Below are 19,948 nucleotides of genomic sequence, written 5' to 3' on the forward strand. Positions count from 1 at the left end.
CGCGCTAAGATGACTGCAAGGAAAACAAGGACAACCGGCCGCGGCTGAATCCCACTTGACCGGACCACCGAAACCGAAGGCCCAACGTGGTACTGCGCACCCAGAGAGGCGTCAGCATTGGGCCGCCGCCATGCAGCTGCCCGCCGCTGACCATGCCTGCCGGTCACCATTCCTGCCGGTCACCATTCCTACCGTAGGTAACCCACTGCGACAGCTGAACCAAGCTAAGCTATACCGCGTCCTGAGCCCTCAAAGGAGCATGTCGCGAGCAAATATTCACTTGTTTAGAAGTCACAAGCGCTAAAATACGATGGTCGAGTAGAAGAGACGCACATCAGAGAGCGGTACGTACAACTGGTTTAATTTTGGGAAAATATACCTACCGCGAAACCGAGGAGACACACATCCTATTCAGTTCTAATCTAGTCATATTTTCTACTTATACACTGCTCATCAAAGTAAATACGACAGCCCCGATTCATTCAGGGTTACTGACCTTCGTCACAATCTTAAATAAAAAAACGCTTCCGCTATTTCCCGTGTCTTCTTTTTCTTGGTTCATGCCAAGATAACGATGTTCTGGAAATAAGGCATGCATTTCCACGTATTAATGCACTGCTAGATTACCAGAGGGGGCTGACCTCAACGGCAGGGCATGATCCCCCAGCCTTTCGTTAACGCATATCTCCGACTAGCCAACCCAAACCACTAGCCCAAATTCAAACTATTCTCAATTAATCACTTCCAGGCGAGAACATCTGCGACGGGAGTCCATTCGGAGGCTATTGATCCGGAAAAAGGAAAACTCCGCAAAGGAGGTGCACAACCATCATCCAGTGATCAGGCTCCCTATGTCTCAGTATTTGTGGTGGCCGCAGTGCCCACTAGTGCCGCTCAGGGTTTTATTCAGGATTTGAGATTGAGGGGAGGGGGGGGGGGGGTGAATTAGCATGCTGAAAGGACTTCACTGAAAATAATAATCCGGAAAACAAAAAACATTTTCAAGCAGGGCAGTGTGGTGAGGTTGTGGAGCAGAAAAATCGCTCTCATTAAAAGACAGATCCATCCAAGAAAACAAGTCCTTATAGGGAATAATTAAGGGGCGTGCTGAGGTGCATGGCGGAAACTACTGAAGACGAAAACGAAGGGCGTGCAGACGGTACGTGACACACCACTTATATGCTTTAATTTGGTTATGTAAATTGTAAATTAAAAACGTAGATGTAAATTAAAATTGAAAATAAAAACGTAACACACGATTCTGGAGAAGGCTGCACGTCTGCTCGCACGACAATCATGCGGTGTCCGAGGCCGGAGTACGCGCACCAGATGTCACGACAGGGAAACACCAGCCTTGACTACGTGATCGACGAAGCAGAAAAGCTAAGCGAATTGGAAATGGTGTAGGGCCACAGACTAGCTGACGGGGCTTAGAGTGGTTTCTGACATTCACCTGAATTGCGTCTTGCGGCGTAAATATGATGTAAAAAACTATGGTTTCCTTGAAATATTTTCTGGTATTAGTGCTTCATCTACGTACCCTGAATATAACGTTCTATTTTAGTTTAGTTTATCTTTAACTGTCTTAGAGGCTTGCCATCAGATTTCACTCGAGAATTGACATAACTAGGTGACTCCGTAGGAACGCAAAGTATTTTGACGTAACAAAAGGAAAAGAGAATATGTCAGTTTTTTTTGTGCAAAAAACGTCTCAGGCTAAATGAAAACTGCCTGCAATATCCAATGTGTGCCTTCAAAAGAGCGTTTTTTTTTTTGTTTGTCGGGCCAGAGTATTTTCTTTATTTCTGAAGTTTCAATTGTTTATTCCTGACTTCAGCGGTGTGCTCTAAATCTTTTGGTACTGTGTAACGTTTTAGAGGAAAGGCGGCGCCAGGTTTCTCAGTAACCTACTTGAAGTGTTCACTCCCTCCATCTCTCCCTCACGCTCCCCCCCTTTTTTTTTTATTAGCGCCGGATTCTCTAGATTTGCCAATAGAGCATTTATTTGCTATTTAATCACTCGGTAAGCTTATGTGGCATTCCAGAATCCAAAAAAAAAAAAAAAAATTCAATTTTAGTTTTCCAGAAAGTTTATACGTGCTGTCCAACGCACAAGAACGAGAAAGTTCGCTGATTGGCAATATAAAGTAATTCACTGTACGTACGAAAGTTTTCATTAGTTGCCAAGAATAACAATCAATTTATGTAATAACCAAACAATAACATAATGTATGAAATATCCGGCCGAATTGCTTTATTTTAATGATTTAAATTCCCCCATGCACTAAACTGCCACAATTTATCTAAAGCATATTTTTCCGCGAGTTTAATAAAAATCATGCAAACACCAACTAGGGGCATCAGGTGCTCATTGATATTTAAATTAGTTTCGAACGTCGACGCCACTTCGGTTGCAATTGTCGACGTTGAAATTTTCCTACCGTTAAAACCGAAAGGTTTACTTTTTTAGTATCTGACGAACGACGAGATATATTAACCCGCGGTGCACTGTTATATGAAGGAACTCCTTCGTTGAACGAGACTGCTAGGACGGGTTAACTTTTAAAGTGTGTAGTGTTTTGATTCGGCCAAATATCCCATTAGTTCCATGTTGTGATCGGCTCATAAATGTCAAAGCTTTTTAATCGGAGATATTTTCTCCGATATGCATTTAATTATTTGCGTAGTACAGCCTAGGCGTTTCGTAAGAACGCTGATAGGGGGTAGAGCAATTGGTATTGTATCAAAACCAAAAAGCACTGCACGCACATTTCACATAGGAAAAAGAAAGGTACCCGACTGTTTAACCGCCACCACCACCCCCCATATGTCTTATGATAGAACAATGGAAACATAATGCTAGTGATACTATTGCAGATTTCGTTGGTGCCTTTGTTCCTTCTCGTGTCCCCTAGGCCACTCACACAATCAATAAATAGTCAAGAAGTTTGTGGATGCATATAGAAAAAAAGAAGAAAAGGAAACAAATTAATAGCAAATGGCAGGTTTGGCATGGTTTCGCACGTTGTTTTTTGTGTTCTTTTTTTATAACTTGTTCCCACTGCGTTCCCTTTTGTCTGTATTAAAGTGGCTAGAAAGATAAGCTCAGAGTGTCGGCACTCCTTTCCCCCGATGTCCAACGTCGCCACGACGGCCATCGGTCAGTTCACGTCTCGTTACTTCTCTTAATGTGCCGCCAGTTTGTGGTGCCGTCATTTCGGCGGCACCCACACGGGTGGTGTGGACAACAGTTATTGTTCTGAAATTCGACCTGTTCTGTCGTTCTCACTGTGTTCAAATACCATAGCGGTATCGCTTTTACTCTATTGTGGACAGTTTTAGCAGTCAAGAAGTCGAAAACCACTTCTTGCATTTTCAACTAGGTACGTCAACCAAAGCTGGCGTTTACATTGTGTCTACAATGTTGCAAACCACTAATATAGCTGAATTGTGGCTACTCTAAAGCGAAGGTTTTCTTTTTGGTTGCTCCTCTCTGCATGACTGCTTACGCGGTTTATTTGTAACTTCATTTTTATTGAAATTACAATATCATAAAATAAAATAAATTTAACTGTAGAAAAAATATTGAGAGATAAACGAGATAAACTATAAACTCGCCTGTATTTAGGCGGCATGGGCGCCCTACGTCCGCGACTAGGCGCTACTGATCGCCCAGTGAACAGCGCCGCGCGCGGTCACGTTTGTGTCAGCGTAAAGAAAGCGGCAGAGCTTAGCCGCCGCTCCCGGTCCTCCCGCGCTTCCGCCAATGTGGCAGCACAAGCAGGCATGTCGACCGTGCAAAACCCACCAGAGTACCACCGCAGTGGAGCTGTGACTGCCGAGGTCGCAACCAGGAAAGTACGCACGACGCCGCCGCGATAGGCGCGCCTATCGGCACAGAGTTAAGAGCAGGGTGCGCATTGACACTAAGCTCAGAGCAGTGCGTCGAGCCCGTCGAATTTCCGACTGCAACGGAACTTTGTTTATATACCTTTCCAGCGGCAGTCTCGAACAAAGCGAGCAGGCGAAAAATGCTGAGTCACCGAGCTGTGGACGCATGCGCAACGTCCGATATACCGAACAGCAGATCAACAGCGCATGCTTGGAAGGCGTTCCACAGCCCAGCAGACAAAGATGGCAGCGAGCAGGAGGCGATTTCTGCAAAGGTCTATTGGCATCCCTTTAAAATTACCTTCGTCTTCCCCATTTCCTTCTTTTTATCTCGGATCTGCAATCAGACATCTAACTGTCGCTCCTTGGTCCTTGGTGGAGCCTTTCCTGAACTTTACTTGAGGGTAAGAGGAGCTTGTTGGTCGTGTTGTCGAACTTTCCTACCCTAGGCTTTCAAGAAAGTTTTGTTCAAACATTTAATTTCGAGCCTGATCGATTACGTTGGAACCGCATCTGCCCACTTATGACGAGAGAAATCACTGTTGCATTTTGACGGGTCACAGGGACAGGCTTCTGATGCTTGTAATTTTTTTCTTCTTTTTTTACGCGTCACCTTTTTATTCAGGCTTAACTCCATTCTCAGAACGTTGTAGGTAACCATCTGCTTTAGATAGCGGATATATTTAACTTCCTAACAACGCAGAAGAGTTAAATACTTTTCTGGTGCAGTGCGGAGGGCAGTATGAAACTTCCATGCCACCCCCGGGCAGCTGGTTGCCCAGCCCTGCTCTAGAAGTTTGTCTCTACGCCACCCAGGATGACGCTGATCTTTTTTTAATTAACCTCGCGCACCAGACGCACGTGCAGTTTTACAAAAGTGCAAGAGTCGGCAGTATTTACGAACTTTCCCTAAATAACCTTCAAGTTGCGGAAGCATCATGATTAAATTTGGATCACGAAAGAAATAAAAAAAAAAGCTTATTACAACCAAGAAATAACAAAAGAGCCCAAAATAACGTATACAAAAAGAATTGATGAAATTGCCTCAAACCCCGCGTTTGAAAAAAAAAAGAAGTTTAATCGCTTGTTGTTGTTGTTTTTTTGTTTCTTTCACGTCGCGACTGACTTATTGCTGAATCACTCTCATGCACACTCGCTCCCCAGGTCATTACTTGGTATTCGTTAGTTGAGAGAAGAATGCCCTCATCCGCAGCGATTAAACGGTATGACACATCGCAGTTTTTTTGTCTTTTATATCTATGCTTTGATTTTTTATTATTGCTTCTTGCCTAGTTTTTTTTTTTTTTTTTTTGAAGAGCTCAACGGTATATCGATTATCTAGAGTGCAGCTATAAAAAAAGAACAAAAAAAAACGAAGATAGGTAATAATTTTAAAATACAACTTATTTTCACACAACACCGAAGGAGACTTTGCTGCCATAAAGAGGAAGAACTGAGGAGAAAGTTATATATGTACTTAACGTTACGAAAACTGAATTCCCCGCTCCGCTATATATAGAATGTGTCAAATTTAAAAAACAAAGAAGAAAACGTTGCTATTTTGTTTTAAATTTAGTGTCTCTTAAACGAATAACTGCGACCAGATTGGCATATGCTAAGAAATATGAGTATAACAAAATATAATATACATTTATTATATTAAATTATCTAAAAATTACAGAAATGTATTATGCAATGCAAACAAGGAACATACGTCTAGTAAAATGCGTGCAATACGCATTATATTTTGATTTATTATTTATCGTCCGACTTTACATCATTTGTGTTCACAATCCTGAATGTAAAACAAAATAAAAATTCTTCATTGAACGACCTCTTTTATTTGTTTATCTCTTTAATTTCTTTTTCAGTAGCAATAGCGTCAGAAACAAAAACACATTTATTTGAAATTTATATTACGATTAAAATAAGAAATTGGAAATGTGGTACAATGTATTTATTCTTCTCTAATGACAACTGATTTTATGTAAATAGATCTTTGATTTTCATCATGTTTTTAAAATAACCGAGAAAACTAGTGAGTGATGTGCTTATGTCTAATGTTGCTTTCGTTTATGTTTAGTGAAATATTAAACTACAGATCCTGAGTACCCCACCTGTTAGAAGATCACTGATGTAAGTATCACTGCGTTTGCTTATTTCTGGTACTAAAAACAAAATCCCGCTTCACTGCCTCTGGCCTTCCGTAGCAGGACCAGCACCAGTAAATCACTATGCTGAACTTTTAAGCCAATAACACGGGCAAAAGTGAGAGTTAATAAAAAAACAAGGTGTCGTGTAGATTTTTCTTTTTTATCCTAAAATCTCAGTAATTTTCAGAAGCAACTAGGTCATCAATCAGTCTTTAAAAAACACGAACTTTTTTTTTTAGTTTCTAGCAAAACAAGATAACAAAAATACGAGTATTCCACGCGGTAGAATGCAGTTTTTGTTTATCGCTAACATGAGGATATATAACCTCACTCTTTATTGTTTATTTCACAAATCATGACATCAGAACATTTGCGTGATATCAGTCACTGTGTAAGGATATTTTCTAGAACCTTGAAACGAACATTAAAAGACCGGGTGTTCGTGAATAGCCCGCGAACTGCATGGGGGCTCGTTTTTCGTTAATTAGTTCATATTTAACGTAACCCTTGTCAGTGTTTCAATGACCATACTAATCTACTTTACTTATTCATAAAAAATCTCTATGCTTGATATTAATTATGCTTTATTACATTTACCTCCAGTACCTGTACTTCGGTCTTTCCTTGTTTGTTCGTCGACAGCAATCGGTAAATGGCCGAACGAAGCAGAAATTGATCAACCCCCACCCCCCCCCCCCCCCAAAAAAAAAAAGAATAATACTTGAAAATCTACAAGCTTGAAAGGGATACTGAAGCGAAACTTGAAATACGCCTATTATGGTCAGAAATAGTTTTAATATGATTAATGATATCCGTAAATCATAATCGGACGTTTGTATTTTGAACGGATAGCCATATTTTTCACCCTGAGGGGCCCGATTGGGCGCGCGCTTAAAAGTCAGCCATCGGAGAGCGCGATGCGTCTTGGGATATTGAGCGCGTTCGTGACGTCACTTGTGCCAGACGGGAAAGGCTATGGCATGGATGTTGTGGTTACGAGCATTGCCACTTGGTGGCGCGTCGAAGATTTACAACCTGTGACAACGTGGCCGTTTGAGATATGCAAGGGCTGCACGCACGCTGCAGCACGTTGCCGAACAACGGAACCACTGACAAAACCAGCTCTGATGCCGGATTCTCAAAGCGAACTCACAACGAAAAAAGTGCGTACGACAAATTTGAGAGAAAACCCGTATTCTCGAAACGAAATTGTCGTAACTTTTGCGCAGGTTACGACAGAATCCTACGACAGCTCCGAAGCTGTCTTACGCACTTTTTACGATCAAATCAACGTGGTCGACAGCGTCGCTCAGTTACTTGATAGCGACGACCAACGGACATTTATTTTTCGACTTGCTCTTCTCGTGCGTTCCGACATGAACCAGCATGAAAAAAGGAAGGATTACTGAAACAGACCACGACGATCAAGAACGCAGGATCCACAAACACCCGAGAAGAGCTACAACGGCCACGATTCTACCGACCAAGCGAGCTCGGCAGAATATAGTAGGTCTAGCAGCAACACCGACTCGGCGCACCGTTGCTCCGGAGGTCCTTGGCCAACACCGTCTGCCCATGATCGGCTGGCCTGCTGAATGGGATATGCCCGCGCGACGCTTGAGGACCCTTCCCGGATGAATAGTTTGATCCCTGAACTAAATTTCAGAGGTCAATCTTTTCCCGTTGTCATCTCGATCTCCTTGTTTCCTGAGACAGCGGTGACGAACGCTGTCGTCGAAAAAGGACTCTCATTGATTCTATCTCCTTGTTTTGTGTGATGTAGAGCTCAAATAAACGCCATACGGATTACCTTCGCAACACGGTATGTACACTTTGTTATTAGTATGCCATTTTTATTCTGACATGACGCTACGTCACTGTCGTGGGAGCTACGCGATGTCGGTCCAACCTTTCTTTGCCGAGTGTCTGCAGAGTAGTAGTAAATACGCACCAGCTCACACAGATGGTAAACAAACCGTTGCTAGGGGCGTTGCCCGTTGCTAGGGGCGTTGCCCTGTCGGCGGGGCCCGATCCGACCAATCACAGCGCCGCAGAGCGGGGCCTACCCCAATCCGACCAATCACAGAGCAGTGCAGTGGGGCCTGCCCCCTCTCCCATCCCACTGACCAATGGGAGCTCATCGAGGTCCCACCCTCGAGTCACGTACGTGGTGTAGGTATGAAGTCACGTAGCCAATGTTAACACCTCGTTAAGGATGTTAACACATGCCTAACAAGGTGTTAACAGCCGATGTTATCAGTCACGCACGCGGCGCGTGTCAGAAGCGTGGGAAAGACACGTACAGAGATGTCGTCACCACCGCTCACAACCACGTGATTTTCCCCGGGTTCGAGTTGCGTCCGACAGAGGGCGCTCACGTGATCTCACACATGGTTCGACTTGCGTCCGACAGAGGGCGCTCACGTGATTTCACACAGGGTTTGAGTTGCGTCCGATAGAGGGCGCTCATGTGATGTCACATGACGGTCACGTGGTAATATTTGAATCGATGCGCGGTAAATGCTTTTATTCGCTAAAAAAGGCTCTGCGGCGGCTGGGAATCGACCTCGCTACCTTGTGCACAGGAGTCCGACACTCTGCCCCCTGAGCTAGAAGCACTTTGCTTCCCAGAGGGCCTAACTCGTCTTAGTTGTCCGTGTGTGTGTGCAAACCAGATCACGTGCTTTCCTGCTACCTGGCTTTTGTAATACGATTGAAAAACAGGATGCGACATTGCCGCAGGTCATGTGACGATGGTCGTGTAATATTATTTGCATCGCCGGGCTCTAGCGTTGCTCGTCTTCTTATCACGTGATTTCGCGCGCGCCTCATGGCGCCCCCTTAGCTGATGCATTTGGGGTCTTCGACCCGCTAAATTTGGGCATCATGTGACGGTCCCAAATAGCAGCAGCTGGGTCCCGCTAAATGAGGGGGTTGAGGTGACGGTAAAAGTTTGGAGCTCGCGGATCGTGATATATCTTGGTCCAGCGTAAAGCTTTAAAGTAGCCCTGCTAAAATTTGGGGCGAGCTCGTAAAACTTTGTAAAGACCCAGCGAATTTCAGGAATAGGCGCCATCTAATGTTCAAACTGTGAAGTGGTCCTCGTTAAAAATTGAGTGCCATCTGGTGGTGAAAGCTTGGACCTGCTATAAATTTTGAGCGTCGTGTGAAGGTCCCAATTAGCACCAGCTGGGTGCCACTGCATTGGGGGTGAGGTCACTTTAAAACTTTGAAGCTGGCGGACCGTCTTAATTGTTGGGCCAACGTAAAGCTTTGAAGTGGGCCTGCGTATTTTGCGGGCCAGCGCAAAGTCTTGAAGCTCAAAGACCATGCCGGACCCAGCGATTTTTTTTTAATTTTTTGATAGGCACCATCTAGTGTTAGAGCTTTGAAGAGTTAAAGGCTAAAATTGCTGACATCTAGTGGTAAAAGCTTCGACCCGCTAAATTTGGGCGTCATCTGAAGATTCCCTTAGCACCAGCTGGGTGCCGCTAAATGTTTAGCTGGGGTCACGGTAAAACTTTGAAGTTCACAGGCCGTGCTACATCTTCGTCCCAGCGTAAAGCATTCAAGTGGCCCTGCTAAATATTGGGTTCCAGCTTATGTCAGAAACGCCTCGCGTCCTGGAAATTGACAAGGAGAGAAACGTCAAGTTTGCCGGCTAAAATGGAAGAGCACGAATTTTACCCAATGTTCGCGGGAAATCATTGCACGCGTCCCTGGTTTCGTGGCACGTTCGCGTGCGACGAGATTGGTCAAGAGACAGCATCACCCGGTCTTTACGTAGTGAATACGGCACCGAGGTCTTCGTTCGGTGAACACTGGGTTCTTTTCTCGTTCCGCGAGTGTATCAAAACCTTCTCGGCGAGCGACTACCGACGGAACGACACACACACATTTCCATACTCGTGTGCAAGCAATTTTCCTCTCCCGCTTTAAAGCTCTCCTGCTGCTCCGCCCTGTAACCTGATTTGGAAATAAAGCCACAAAAAGGACACAAAGCGAGGATGGATCTTTTTCTTCGTTTTTATTCAATAGGCATTTATCTAAGAAATTCTCGAGACATGGAGAAACAAAGGGAGCGCGACAGCTCTTTATACAAGCATCAAACACTCGGCGGGGGGAAAAACCCTCGCGCTACATGAAAATCACACAACAAAATGGCTCTTTACACAACCCTCTGTGTACACACGGATACATCAGTCTGAAATGATGGAGAAAAAGAAAGCACTTCACTTAGAGGCTCCAATGTCCAAAGGGAAGAGTTGAAACGCCGTCGGTGTCAATGAAGCGCTTGTTGTCAAACGGGTTGAGTCCTATCTTCTCCACGGCAACAGTCTTGTTCTCGCACAACTTACGAGCGATAGTCCGCTGCGTGATCTTGTGCAGAGTTTGTTGCTCGAGAGTTTGAACGTAGAGCTCGTAGGTTAGCTTACGGGACTCGCACCTTTTCACTCCTTTCGCCCTCACATAGTGCTCTCTAGAGGCTAGTTCGAGCGAATAGAGTTTTGGTTTCAGACAAACAAATCCAAGAATGTGATCTTTTGGGAATTCATTTTTGAACACTCCTAGTTTCATTTTGTTTGCGGGAGAAAACAAGGGGTGATCGGCCGGGTACCCAGAAGTATCCAGGTGAGTTTCGGCAAGGGTCGCGAGCTTCGAGTCTACATCCGGGTCGGTGATTTGGAGAATGAACGAGTCCGTGTCGCTGTACGCTGCGCGAGCGTCGGGGAAAACGCGCCTGACCTTGTCCAGATCCGAAGACATGTCGGTGACCTCGCGTGCTACGCTCGTAGACGAGTGGAAAAAAAGGCATCGCAGACACGTTTCTAAGTACTCGCGCGAAGCACATTCCCGCGCGGCGCTCTTTAGCTTCGCGATAAATGCTAATTTAAAGGGCAACTCCGGTCCATACTTTCGATTTTGGGATTATGGCTATTTTTAGTGCAGTTAGCGCCCCTGAATTGCAAGGTGTAATTTTTTTCTCGTTATTGTGCGTAGTTTTAAAAATATCCACGTCTCAAAGTTTTGTTTGGGGCGCGGCCGACGATACCGAAACTAGCCGCTCGAGGTTCCGGCAACACTGGAAATCAGCCGTTATGTGGACGCGACGCCAAGATCGTTCTCGTTCAGCGAGTACGCAGTCCAAGCGGCACCTACCTCTGTTGCGCTAGGCGTCTAAAGATAGAAGGGAAGCTGATTTTTTTTAAAATTCTGTATACGTGGTAGTTATCCAGCATATGTAGCAAGAGTTAGTGCGTATACCCAAAAGCTAGCGACTGGAAAACCCGTCAACTCGTTCGGTGGCGTACTCGGCGGCCGCCGCCGCGCGTGCGCTATGCCGTGCCGTACTCGTTGCTTGTATACCCAAAAGCTAGCAACTGGAAAACGAGTGAACTCGTTCGGTGCCGTACTCGGCAGCTCTCGGCGGCGTGCGTGCGGTCTCCCGCACTTGTCGCTAGGCCTAAATTGTCATCGGGGCTCCGTGGATGGAGCGGCGTTGCTCTACGCCGCGCTGCCAGTGACGTACAGTGCTGGCGCTTTCGCGCGGCGGGTCAGTCCCAGATACGAAGCTTTGAGGCTCTTTGGCGCTTTCCGCGACGACCGCACAGACGTGTGTCAAGCTGTAGACGTCTGTTTTTTCGTTATTTTTTCCTCAGGCGTGTAAAGGCCGAATTTGTAAGCTACGACACTAATTCACCACATGAGTTCGTCCAAGTAGTGAATCTTTGTACAAATAAAAAAAAAAAAACTTGCCGCACTAAAAAAAAAAGTTTTTTGGGCAGTCATTTTCTTCTCAAAGCTAGCGAACGTTAGCAAGGTGAGAACACTTTCCTTCCCTTCCGCATTCCCACCCCCACCCACAACAATTTTTTTTATTAGAATACATAGGATTTTAAGTTTTCCTTCGTAACTTCTGACTAAGGCAAGTGTTTTTTTTTGTTTTTTTTTTGCATTTTTAAATATTATATTTACCTCCAGCCGAACTCGGGCAAATTAGGAGTCCTAACTTACAAATCCGAACTTTCGCGATTTCTTTAAAGTCCCTTGTGGTATTCACAAGTGCAATGTTAATTAATACTGCTGCGTAACGGGTTCGAACGATTGGGAGGCGAATGTTTATATCGCATGAGCTTCACGCGCCGGCTGTTTGCTAGTAGTCGTTACGGGCCTGAATACTACGCACGAGATTGCGTAGTAAACAAGCAGTGACGCAAAGCAGAACATTGTTTTCGTTTTCATTACAAACTTCAGTGTTTGGAGCTAGTTAGTGGTTGTACTCTACATGCCCACCATTCCCCATTCAACAGACATTCAATGGAGCGTGAATGCTCAATCTTCAACACTGCACTTGACAATGACTGTTTTATTTATTGATCAGGATACTTTTATCATGTTTACCTTTTCTGTACATGTACGATGGGCAAAGAGCGACGGCACGGCATCCTTTTTAAGCCCCGACGCCTTCGCTGACAAGCCACATGCAACCAACACCTGTAGGTTTCGTTCGTAACTCTCCGGCGAAATATGATCGGAGCAGAGCTTCGATCTGGGGGTCGACGTCCAAGGCTTTCCAAAGTCCACTCATCGAACAGCGTTCACCCACACCTTCTCCAATTTCCGATCCGTTGGAAACTTGTGAAAAAGCACCTCCGGGTTGCGCAGCGGCTTGTTTGAGCAGCCCACAGCGCTTTAAGTTGTACTCGGCATCTTTCGAGGAACAGCTGCGCAGTCTTGGGCGCACCGAGTTGCTCGCTAAAACGGGTCTAGGAGTCCTCACAAGCAAATAAAGAAAAAGCTATACCGGAGTTACACGGGCTACAGGTAAAAGCAACGGCTAAACACGCAATTACAAGCCGAAGTAGCGGTAATAGCGGCACAAAGAAGCGCGCGCGACGGCTGCGCCGTGCGCCCGTCCGGAACGGAGGAAAAAAAGAGGACGACGTTGACATCACGGCCCCATGTTGCTTTAGTGATCGGCAACCCGCTGGCCGCCCGCTAAGGAGCAGCGGCTCGCGGCGGGTCGCGTTTTTATTATCGGCATTAGTTGAGAATGCGGCGTCCCACGGAAGTGAAATTTTGGCTGGGGTCGTATTTTGTGTCACTAAAGCTATACCAGTAATTTAATTCATTTTGAGTTTTGGCCGGAGTTGCCCTTTAAACACGCGTCGCAACACTGCGGTTTATAGCGACAGCGCGTACGCGAGCAGCGATTAACAGTGATTAAGCAACGAAGGATATGAAAAAAAAAATAAGCGGAGGCTCTCCAAGGTCCGAGTTGACCGCTCGCTTCAAAGTCGTCTAGCAGGAAGTATATGCAGGTTTGGACATGTCTCGAAAGCTCGGAATGCGATTTTTTCTCATATGCAAGTTAAATACGTTGTTTTGACGCTGGCTCGCTAGCTCTTTTGTTTTCAGTCTCGGTTTTTTCTTTTCCTACGCACGTGTTGCTTGCACAGCGAGTCGTCATTACGCAATCCGCTCGGTATATATAATCCGAGGTATCGTCCCCTAAGTGTCTTCACTGCTTTCTCTCCGGAAGGAAAAGGTAATGCTGAAAAAGAAAAAGCTTTGTAGGGCCGCCGTATACTAATGTGTCATTATTTCCAGACTGTCGTCCCACCTCGAGCCACCGCCGCCCTCCGGTCAACCCAAAATGGACGGGGTCCTGAACAAGCTGTCGTCACTGCGAGCGTCGTCGTCGTCTTTGTTTGTCAGCATGGGCGCCATTCCGTGCAACGTCAAGATACCCGTGCTGGAGGTGAGGCGAATGGACACCCGTTACGGGCCATCCGTTTGTGTGACTCTGCAGCTGGAGAGCAATGTGGTAAAAGTATTTTTACCCAAGCGGTTCGCCGAACTGAATGAGGAAGATCTCCAGAGCATGAGGGCGATGAAGGGACTCACGATGGAGAAAACCAGCGGTGACGAGCGGTCACCGGTCATCACTTTCTCGTGCTCTGACTAAAACAAAATTGTGAGCCGCTCGGGACAACTCCAGAAAAAAAAATGGTAACCTGCCACTTGTGTGATGCGCGAGAGCGGCAGCAGTACTCCAGCGCGGAGTCGTTACAAGTTCATCTGGCCCAGGTTCACAATATCCCGCCGCAAGATTGCCTTCCGTTCATCAACTCACTGTGCGCCTTTCGACACTTTACCGCGCGTTATGATATGCATTTGCACGAGCGCGACGACGAGTCTCACGATGTATCCACGCTTTTTCGGCTTCAGTCCGACGCAATGGCCAATGTTTTTAGGCATTATGAAATGCCATTGCGTTTTTTCATCACCCTAACCGAGGAAATAACTCGTCTCAGCGGTGACCACGAATTTGAATTCAGCGTGCACTACTTTCATTCTTTAGTCCACACGGTTTGGGCCGAAGGTAGCATTCGCGATGCTCTACAGACTGCATGCGCCGAGATCTCTGCTCGCCTCGAACAGTATCAAGAACGAGGACCTGGGCTTGTCGTCGTCGCCATTCAGACCTGCACCATCACCGTGGGACGTTTCATTCCGCCCACGGTCGGTTGTGCGAGTTTTGTGTTACCCGGGGAACTTCCAAGCAGACAGTGCCTAGTGAATGTGAACGAGCAACTGAACGAGTCGGAGAAAAACATGTGCTTTGTGTTTTCTGTGCTCGCCGGTCTCCATCCCGCACCCTCTAATCGATCGAGAGCTTCTTGCTACCGAGGACATTTTGGCAAGTATTGGTTCCCCACCGCGTATCCAGTGACGTTTCCGCAAGACGTGCAGGCTTTTGAGAGAAAAAACTCCGTGTCCGTGAACGTGTACGGTTATGATCGAGAACAAAGGTTCGTCTACCCACTCAAAGTCAACGATAGCGAGTTGGAGAAGCACGTGGATTTGCTTCTGATAGACGATCACTTTGTTCTGATCACCAACTTTGCCGGACTTTTCGCGAACAGGCGCACTCACCGTTTTCGCTGTAAAAGGTGTATGATGGGCTTTCGCTTTCGCACTGCGCTGGGAAGTCATTTATCGCTGTGTAAGGAAAAGAAGGCAGTCCGAACGGTGTGTCCTGCAAAGGGGGACGCGCTGTATTTCCGGAGCCCACAGGCGATGGAACCTTTTCCCTACTTTTGCGTCTACGATTTCGAGGCCATTCTGGAAGCGGAAAACCTGGGTCAGGCTTACGAGAAGCACGTCTCCAGTTCCTTTTGCATACTCGTAATCCGATCCACGGACTCGCGCATCGTCGAGCAGTTTTTGTACCGGGGCGAGGACTGCGTGGAAAAGTTCATTTCCATCCTTAATCAATTGTCCAAGCTCATTGGCGAATGGATTCGAAGTGAGGAAGTGCCAATGGTGAGCGTGGACGAAGAGGCTCACGCGTCGGCCTCTCACTGCGCGATTTGTGGCGAATCGTTTGGAAATCGAAAGAGAAAAGTCAGAGATCACGATCACTTTAGCGGATCGTACAGGCAGTCGTTGTGTCAGGGATGCAATTTAAATCTGAGAGTAAACAAGAAAGTCATTCCAGTGCTCGCGCACAACCATTCGTATGACCTGGCCTTTATACTACCCCAACTCGACTTATTCGAGTCTAAAGATATTAAAGTGCTCGCCACTAGCTGCCAGCAATTTAAGCGACTCGACGTGGGTAACCTGCGGTTTCTCGACAGTCTGGCCTTTCTCCCCGCCAGCTTGAACGCGCTGGTTCAGGACCTCCGTTCCAAGGGACTAGAAAATCTGTGCTGTCTAAAGCAGGCTTTTCCGCAGCACGTTGAGCTTCTGGCGCAGAAAGGCGTATTTCCCTACGACTATGTGACCAGTTTCGAGGCTTACCGGGAGCACGAGCTACCGCCCCGCGAATCATTTTACAACAAGCTTAACGACAGCCAAATTTCGGAGGACGACTACCGTCACGCCCAAACCGTCTTTCAAACATTCAATTTCAAAAGCCTAGGAGAATACAGTGACTGCTACCTGAAACTCGACTGCCTACTTCTCGCCGACGTGTTTCAAAATTTTAGGAAATGGACTTTAGACACGTACGAGCTCGATCCGTTACACTACGTTTCCCTGCCCGCGCTCAGTCTCGCCTGCGCACTTAGACTGGGGTAAAACTGGAGCTGCTAGACGACGTGGATATGTATCTGTTCATCGAAGCGGGCCTGCGCGGAGGAATCGTTCAATGTGCCATTCGTAACACGAGGGCTAACGTGCCAGGAACCGCATGTTTCGATCCGAACACGGCGGTTTCTCAAAGTTTAGACCTCGACGTGAACGGCCTGTACGCTTCCACCATGCGGCAAGCCCTTCCATGCGCAGATTTTCGCTGGCTAGACCGCGAGGAAATCGACGCTCTCCACTTCCAGCAGGTTACCGACGACGCGCCCGAGAATTACATTTTAGAGGTGGACCTCGACTATCCTCGGGAGCTACACGATTCGCACGCGGACTTTCCCCTGGCTCCCGAGAAACGAGGAGTCCCGCTCGAATGGCTCTCACCCTATCAAAAGGCGCTCGTCGAAAAATTTCACCTACCCCAGCGAGAGTCTGAGCGAAAGCTGCTTTTCACCTTTTACCCGAAACGGAATTACATCATTCACTACCGAAATCTCAAGCTGTATCTGGAGTTGGGCTTACAGCTAAAGGCCATTCATCGCGTTTTAAAGTTTTCGCAGAGTGCATTCCTTAAAGATTTCATCGACTTTAACCTCAACCTGCGAAAACAGGCGACTAATGCCTTTCAAAAGAACCTATCTAAACTCATTATGAATTCAATTTATGGCAAGACAATCGAAAACCCACGCCAGTACAATAACGTTGTCATTAGCGTGAGCGAGGACGAAGTGCTCAGAAACCTGCAGAAGCCTAACCTCAGGCAGTTTGCGGCAATCAGCCCGACCGTGGTGATCTTTCAGTTTTCCCAGAGAACGTTACACTTGAACAAACCCGTGTACGCGGGTTTCTCTATCCTAGAGATGTCCAAACTGGTCATGTACAAATTTTTCAACAAGCAGGTCAAGCGCGTTTTCCCCGACGCTCGCGCAGCGTACAGCGACACGGACTCGTTCATTCTCCAAATCACCGACCCGGATGTAGACTCGAAGCTCGCGACCCTTGCCGAAACTCACCTGGATACTTCTAAGTACCCGGGCGATCACCCCTTGTTTTCTCCCGCAAACAAAATGAAACTAGGAGTGTTCAAAAATGAATTCCCAAAAGATCACATTCTTGGATTTGTTTGTCTGAAACCAAAACTCTATTCGCTCGAACTAGCCTCTAGAGAGCACTATGTGAGGGCGAAAGGAGTGAAAAGGTGCGAGTCCCGTAAGCTAACCTACGAGCTCTATGTTCAAACTCTCGAGCAACAAACTCTGCACAAGATCACGCAGCGGACTATCGCTCGTAAGTTGTGCGAGAACAAGACTGTTGCCGTGGAGAAGATAGGACTCAACCCGTTTGACAACAAGCGCTTCATTGACACCGACGGCGTTTCAACTCTTCCCTTCGGACATTGGAGCCTCTAAGTGAAGTGCTTTCTTTTTCTCCATCATTTCAGACTGATGTATCCGTGTGTACACAGAGGGTTGTGTAAAGAGCCATTTTGTTGTGTGATTTTCATGTAGCGCGGGGGTTTTTCCCCCCGCCGAGTGTTTGATGCTTGTATAAAGAGCTGTCGCGCTCCTTTTGTTTCTCCATGTCTCGAGAATTTCTTAGATAAATGCCTATTGAATAAAAACGAAGAAAAAGATCCATCCTCGCTTTGTGTCCTTTTTGTGGCTTTATTTCCAAATCAGGTTACAGGGCGGAGCAGCAGGAGAGCTTTAAAGCGGGAGAGGAAAATTGCTTGCGCACGAGTATGGAAATGTGTGTGTGTCGTTCCGTCGGTAGTCGCTCGCCGAGGTGGTTTTGATACACTCGCGGAACGAGAAAAGAACGCAGTGTTCACCGAACGAAGACCTCGGTGCCGTATTCACTACGTAAAGACCGGGTGATGCTGTCTCTTGACCAATCTCGTCGCACGCGAACGTGCCACGAAACCAGGGACGCGTGCAATGATTTCCCGCGAACATTGGGTAAAATTCGTGCTCTTCCATTTTAGCCGGCAAAATTGACGTTTCTCTCCTTGTCAATTTCCAGAACGCGAGGCGTTTCTGACATAAGCTGGAACCCAATATTTAGCAGGGCCACTTGAATGCTTAATGCTGGGACGAAGATGTAGCACGGCCTGTGAACTTCAAAGTTTTACCGTGACCCCAGCTAAACATTTAGCGGCACCCAGCTGGTGCTAAGGGAATCTTCAGATGACGCCCAAATTTAGCGGGTCGAAGCTTTTACCACTAGATGTCAGCAATTTTAGCCTTTAACTCTTCAAAGCTCTAACACTAGATGGTGCCTATCAAAAAATTAAAAAAAAATCGCTGGGTCCGGCATGGTCTTTGAGCTTCAAGACTTTGCGCTGGCCCGCAAAATTACGCAGGCCCACTTCAAAGCTTTACGTTGGCCCAACAATTAACACGGTCCGCCAGCTTCAAAGTTTTAAAGTGACCTCACCCCCAATGCAGTGGCACCCAGCTGGTGCTAATTGGGACCTTCACACGACGCTCAAAATTTATAGCAGGTCCAAGCTTTTACCACCAGATGGCACTCAATTTTTAACGAGGACCACTTCACAGTTTGAACACTAGATGGCGCCTATTCCCGAAATTCGCTGGGTTTTTACAAAGTTTTACGAGCTCGCCCCAAATTTTAGCAGGGCTACTTTAAAGCTTTACGCTGGACCAAGATATATCACGATCCGCGAGCTCCAAACTTTTACCGTCACCTCAACCCCCTCATTTAGCGGGACCCAGCTGCTGCTATTTGGGACCGTCACATGATGCCCAAATTTAGCGGGTCGAAGACCCCAAATGCATCACCTAAGGGGGCGCCATGAGGCTACGAGTCCGCGAACACCGTTTGAATCGCGCGAAATCACGTGATAAGAAGACGAGCAACGCTAGAGCCCGGCGATGCAAATAATATTACACGACCATCGTCACATGACCTGCGGCAATGTCGTATCCTGTTTTTCAATCGTATTACAAAAGCCAGGTAGCAGGAAAGCACGTGATCTGGTTTGCACACACACACGGACAACTAAGACGAGTTAAGCCCTCTGGGAAGCAATGTGCTTCTAGCTCAGGGGGTGGAGTGTCGGGCTCCTGTACACAAGGTAGCGAGGTCGATTCCCAGCCGCCGCAGAGCCTTTTTTAGCGAATAAAAGCCATTTACCGCGCAGCGATTCAAATAATATCACGTGACCGTCATGTGACATCACATGAGCGCCCTCTATGGACGCAACTCAAACCCTGTGTGAAATCACGTGAGCGCCCTCTGTCGGACGCAAGTCGAACCATGTGTGAGATCACGTGAGCACCCTCTGTCGGACGCAACTCGAACCCGGGGAAAATCACGTGGTTGTGAGCGGTGGTGACGACATCTCTGTACGTGTCTTTCCCACGCTTCTGACACGCGCCGCGTACGTGACTGATAACATCGGCTGTAACACCTTGTTAGGCATGTGTTAACATCCTTAACGAGGTGTTAAATTGGCTACGTGACCTCACGCCACGTACGTGACTCGAGGGTGGGACCTCGATGAGCTCCCATTGGTCACTGGGATGGGAGAGGGGGCAGGCCCCACTGCGCTGTGATTGGTCGGATCGGGCCCCGCCCACAAGGCAACGCCCCTAGCAACGGTTTGTTTACCATCTGTGTGAGCTGGTGCATAATTACTACTACTTTGCAGTATCGGGTTGCAATCGTAAAGGATCGCTCTAGAAGCGCTTACCGAAACGCGGTCTAACAGAACGAATCCAGCACTGCGATCAAACGCGCGTGTCCGCTCCGATTGTAAACAGGTATTCGCGTGGCTCTTGCTGACACTC

At 46.9% G+C, this 19,948-nt stretch overlaps 2 protein-coding genes across 2 annotated transcripts; both read left to right on the forward strand.

The window, feature by feature from the left end:
• Window positions 1–14,285: 14,285 nt before the first annotated feature.
• Window positions 14,286–16,133, forward strand: LOC120844778. The gene has a single exon (XM_040216726.1). It carries the CDS (start codon window positions 14,286–14,288, stop codon window positions 16,131–16,133), a length of 1,848 nt encoding a protein of 615 aa, XP_040072660.1.
• Window positions 16,134–16,159: 26 nt separating this feature from the next.
• On the forward strand, window positions 16,160–17,644 carry LOC115321031. The gene has a single exon (XM_040216727.2). The coding sequence runs from the start codon at window positions 16,160–16,162 to the stop codon at window positions 17,543–17,545; it is 1,386 nt and encodes a 461-aa protein (XP_040072661.1). The 3' UTR covers window positions 17,546–17,644.
• The last annotated feature ends 2,304 nt before the right edge of the window (window positions 17,645–19,948 follow it).

This window comes from Ixodes scapularis, unplaced genomic scaffold, assembly GCF_016920785.2.
Source record: "Ixodes scapularis isolate PalLabHiFi unplaced genomic scaffold, ASM1692078v2 ptg001568l_1__unscaffolded, whole genome shotgun sequence".
Lineage (NCBI taxonomy): Eukaryota > Metazoa > Arthropoda > Arachnida > Ixodida > Ixodidae > Ixodes > Ixodes scapularis.

Excerpts from the sequence above, each read along its gene's own strand:
- LOC120844778 (XM_040216726.1), top strand. The coding sequence starts at position 14,286 with ATGGCCAATGTTTTTAGGCATTATGAAATGCCATTGCGTTTTTTCATC.
- LOC115321031 (XM_040216727.2), top strand. The coding sequence starts at position 16,160 with ATGTATCTGTTCATCGAAGCGGGCCTGCGCGGAGGAATCGTTCAATGT.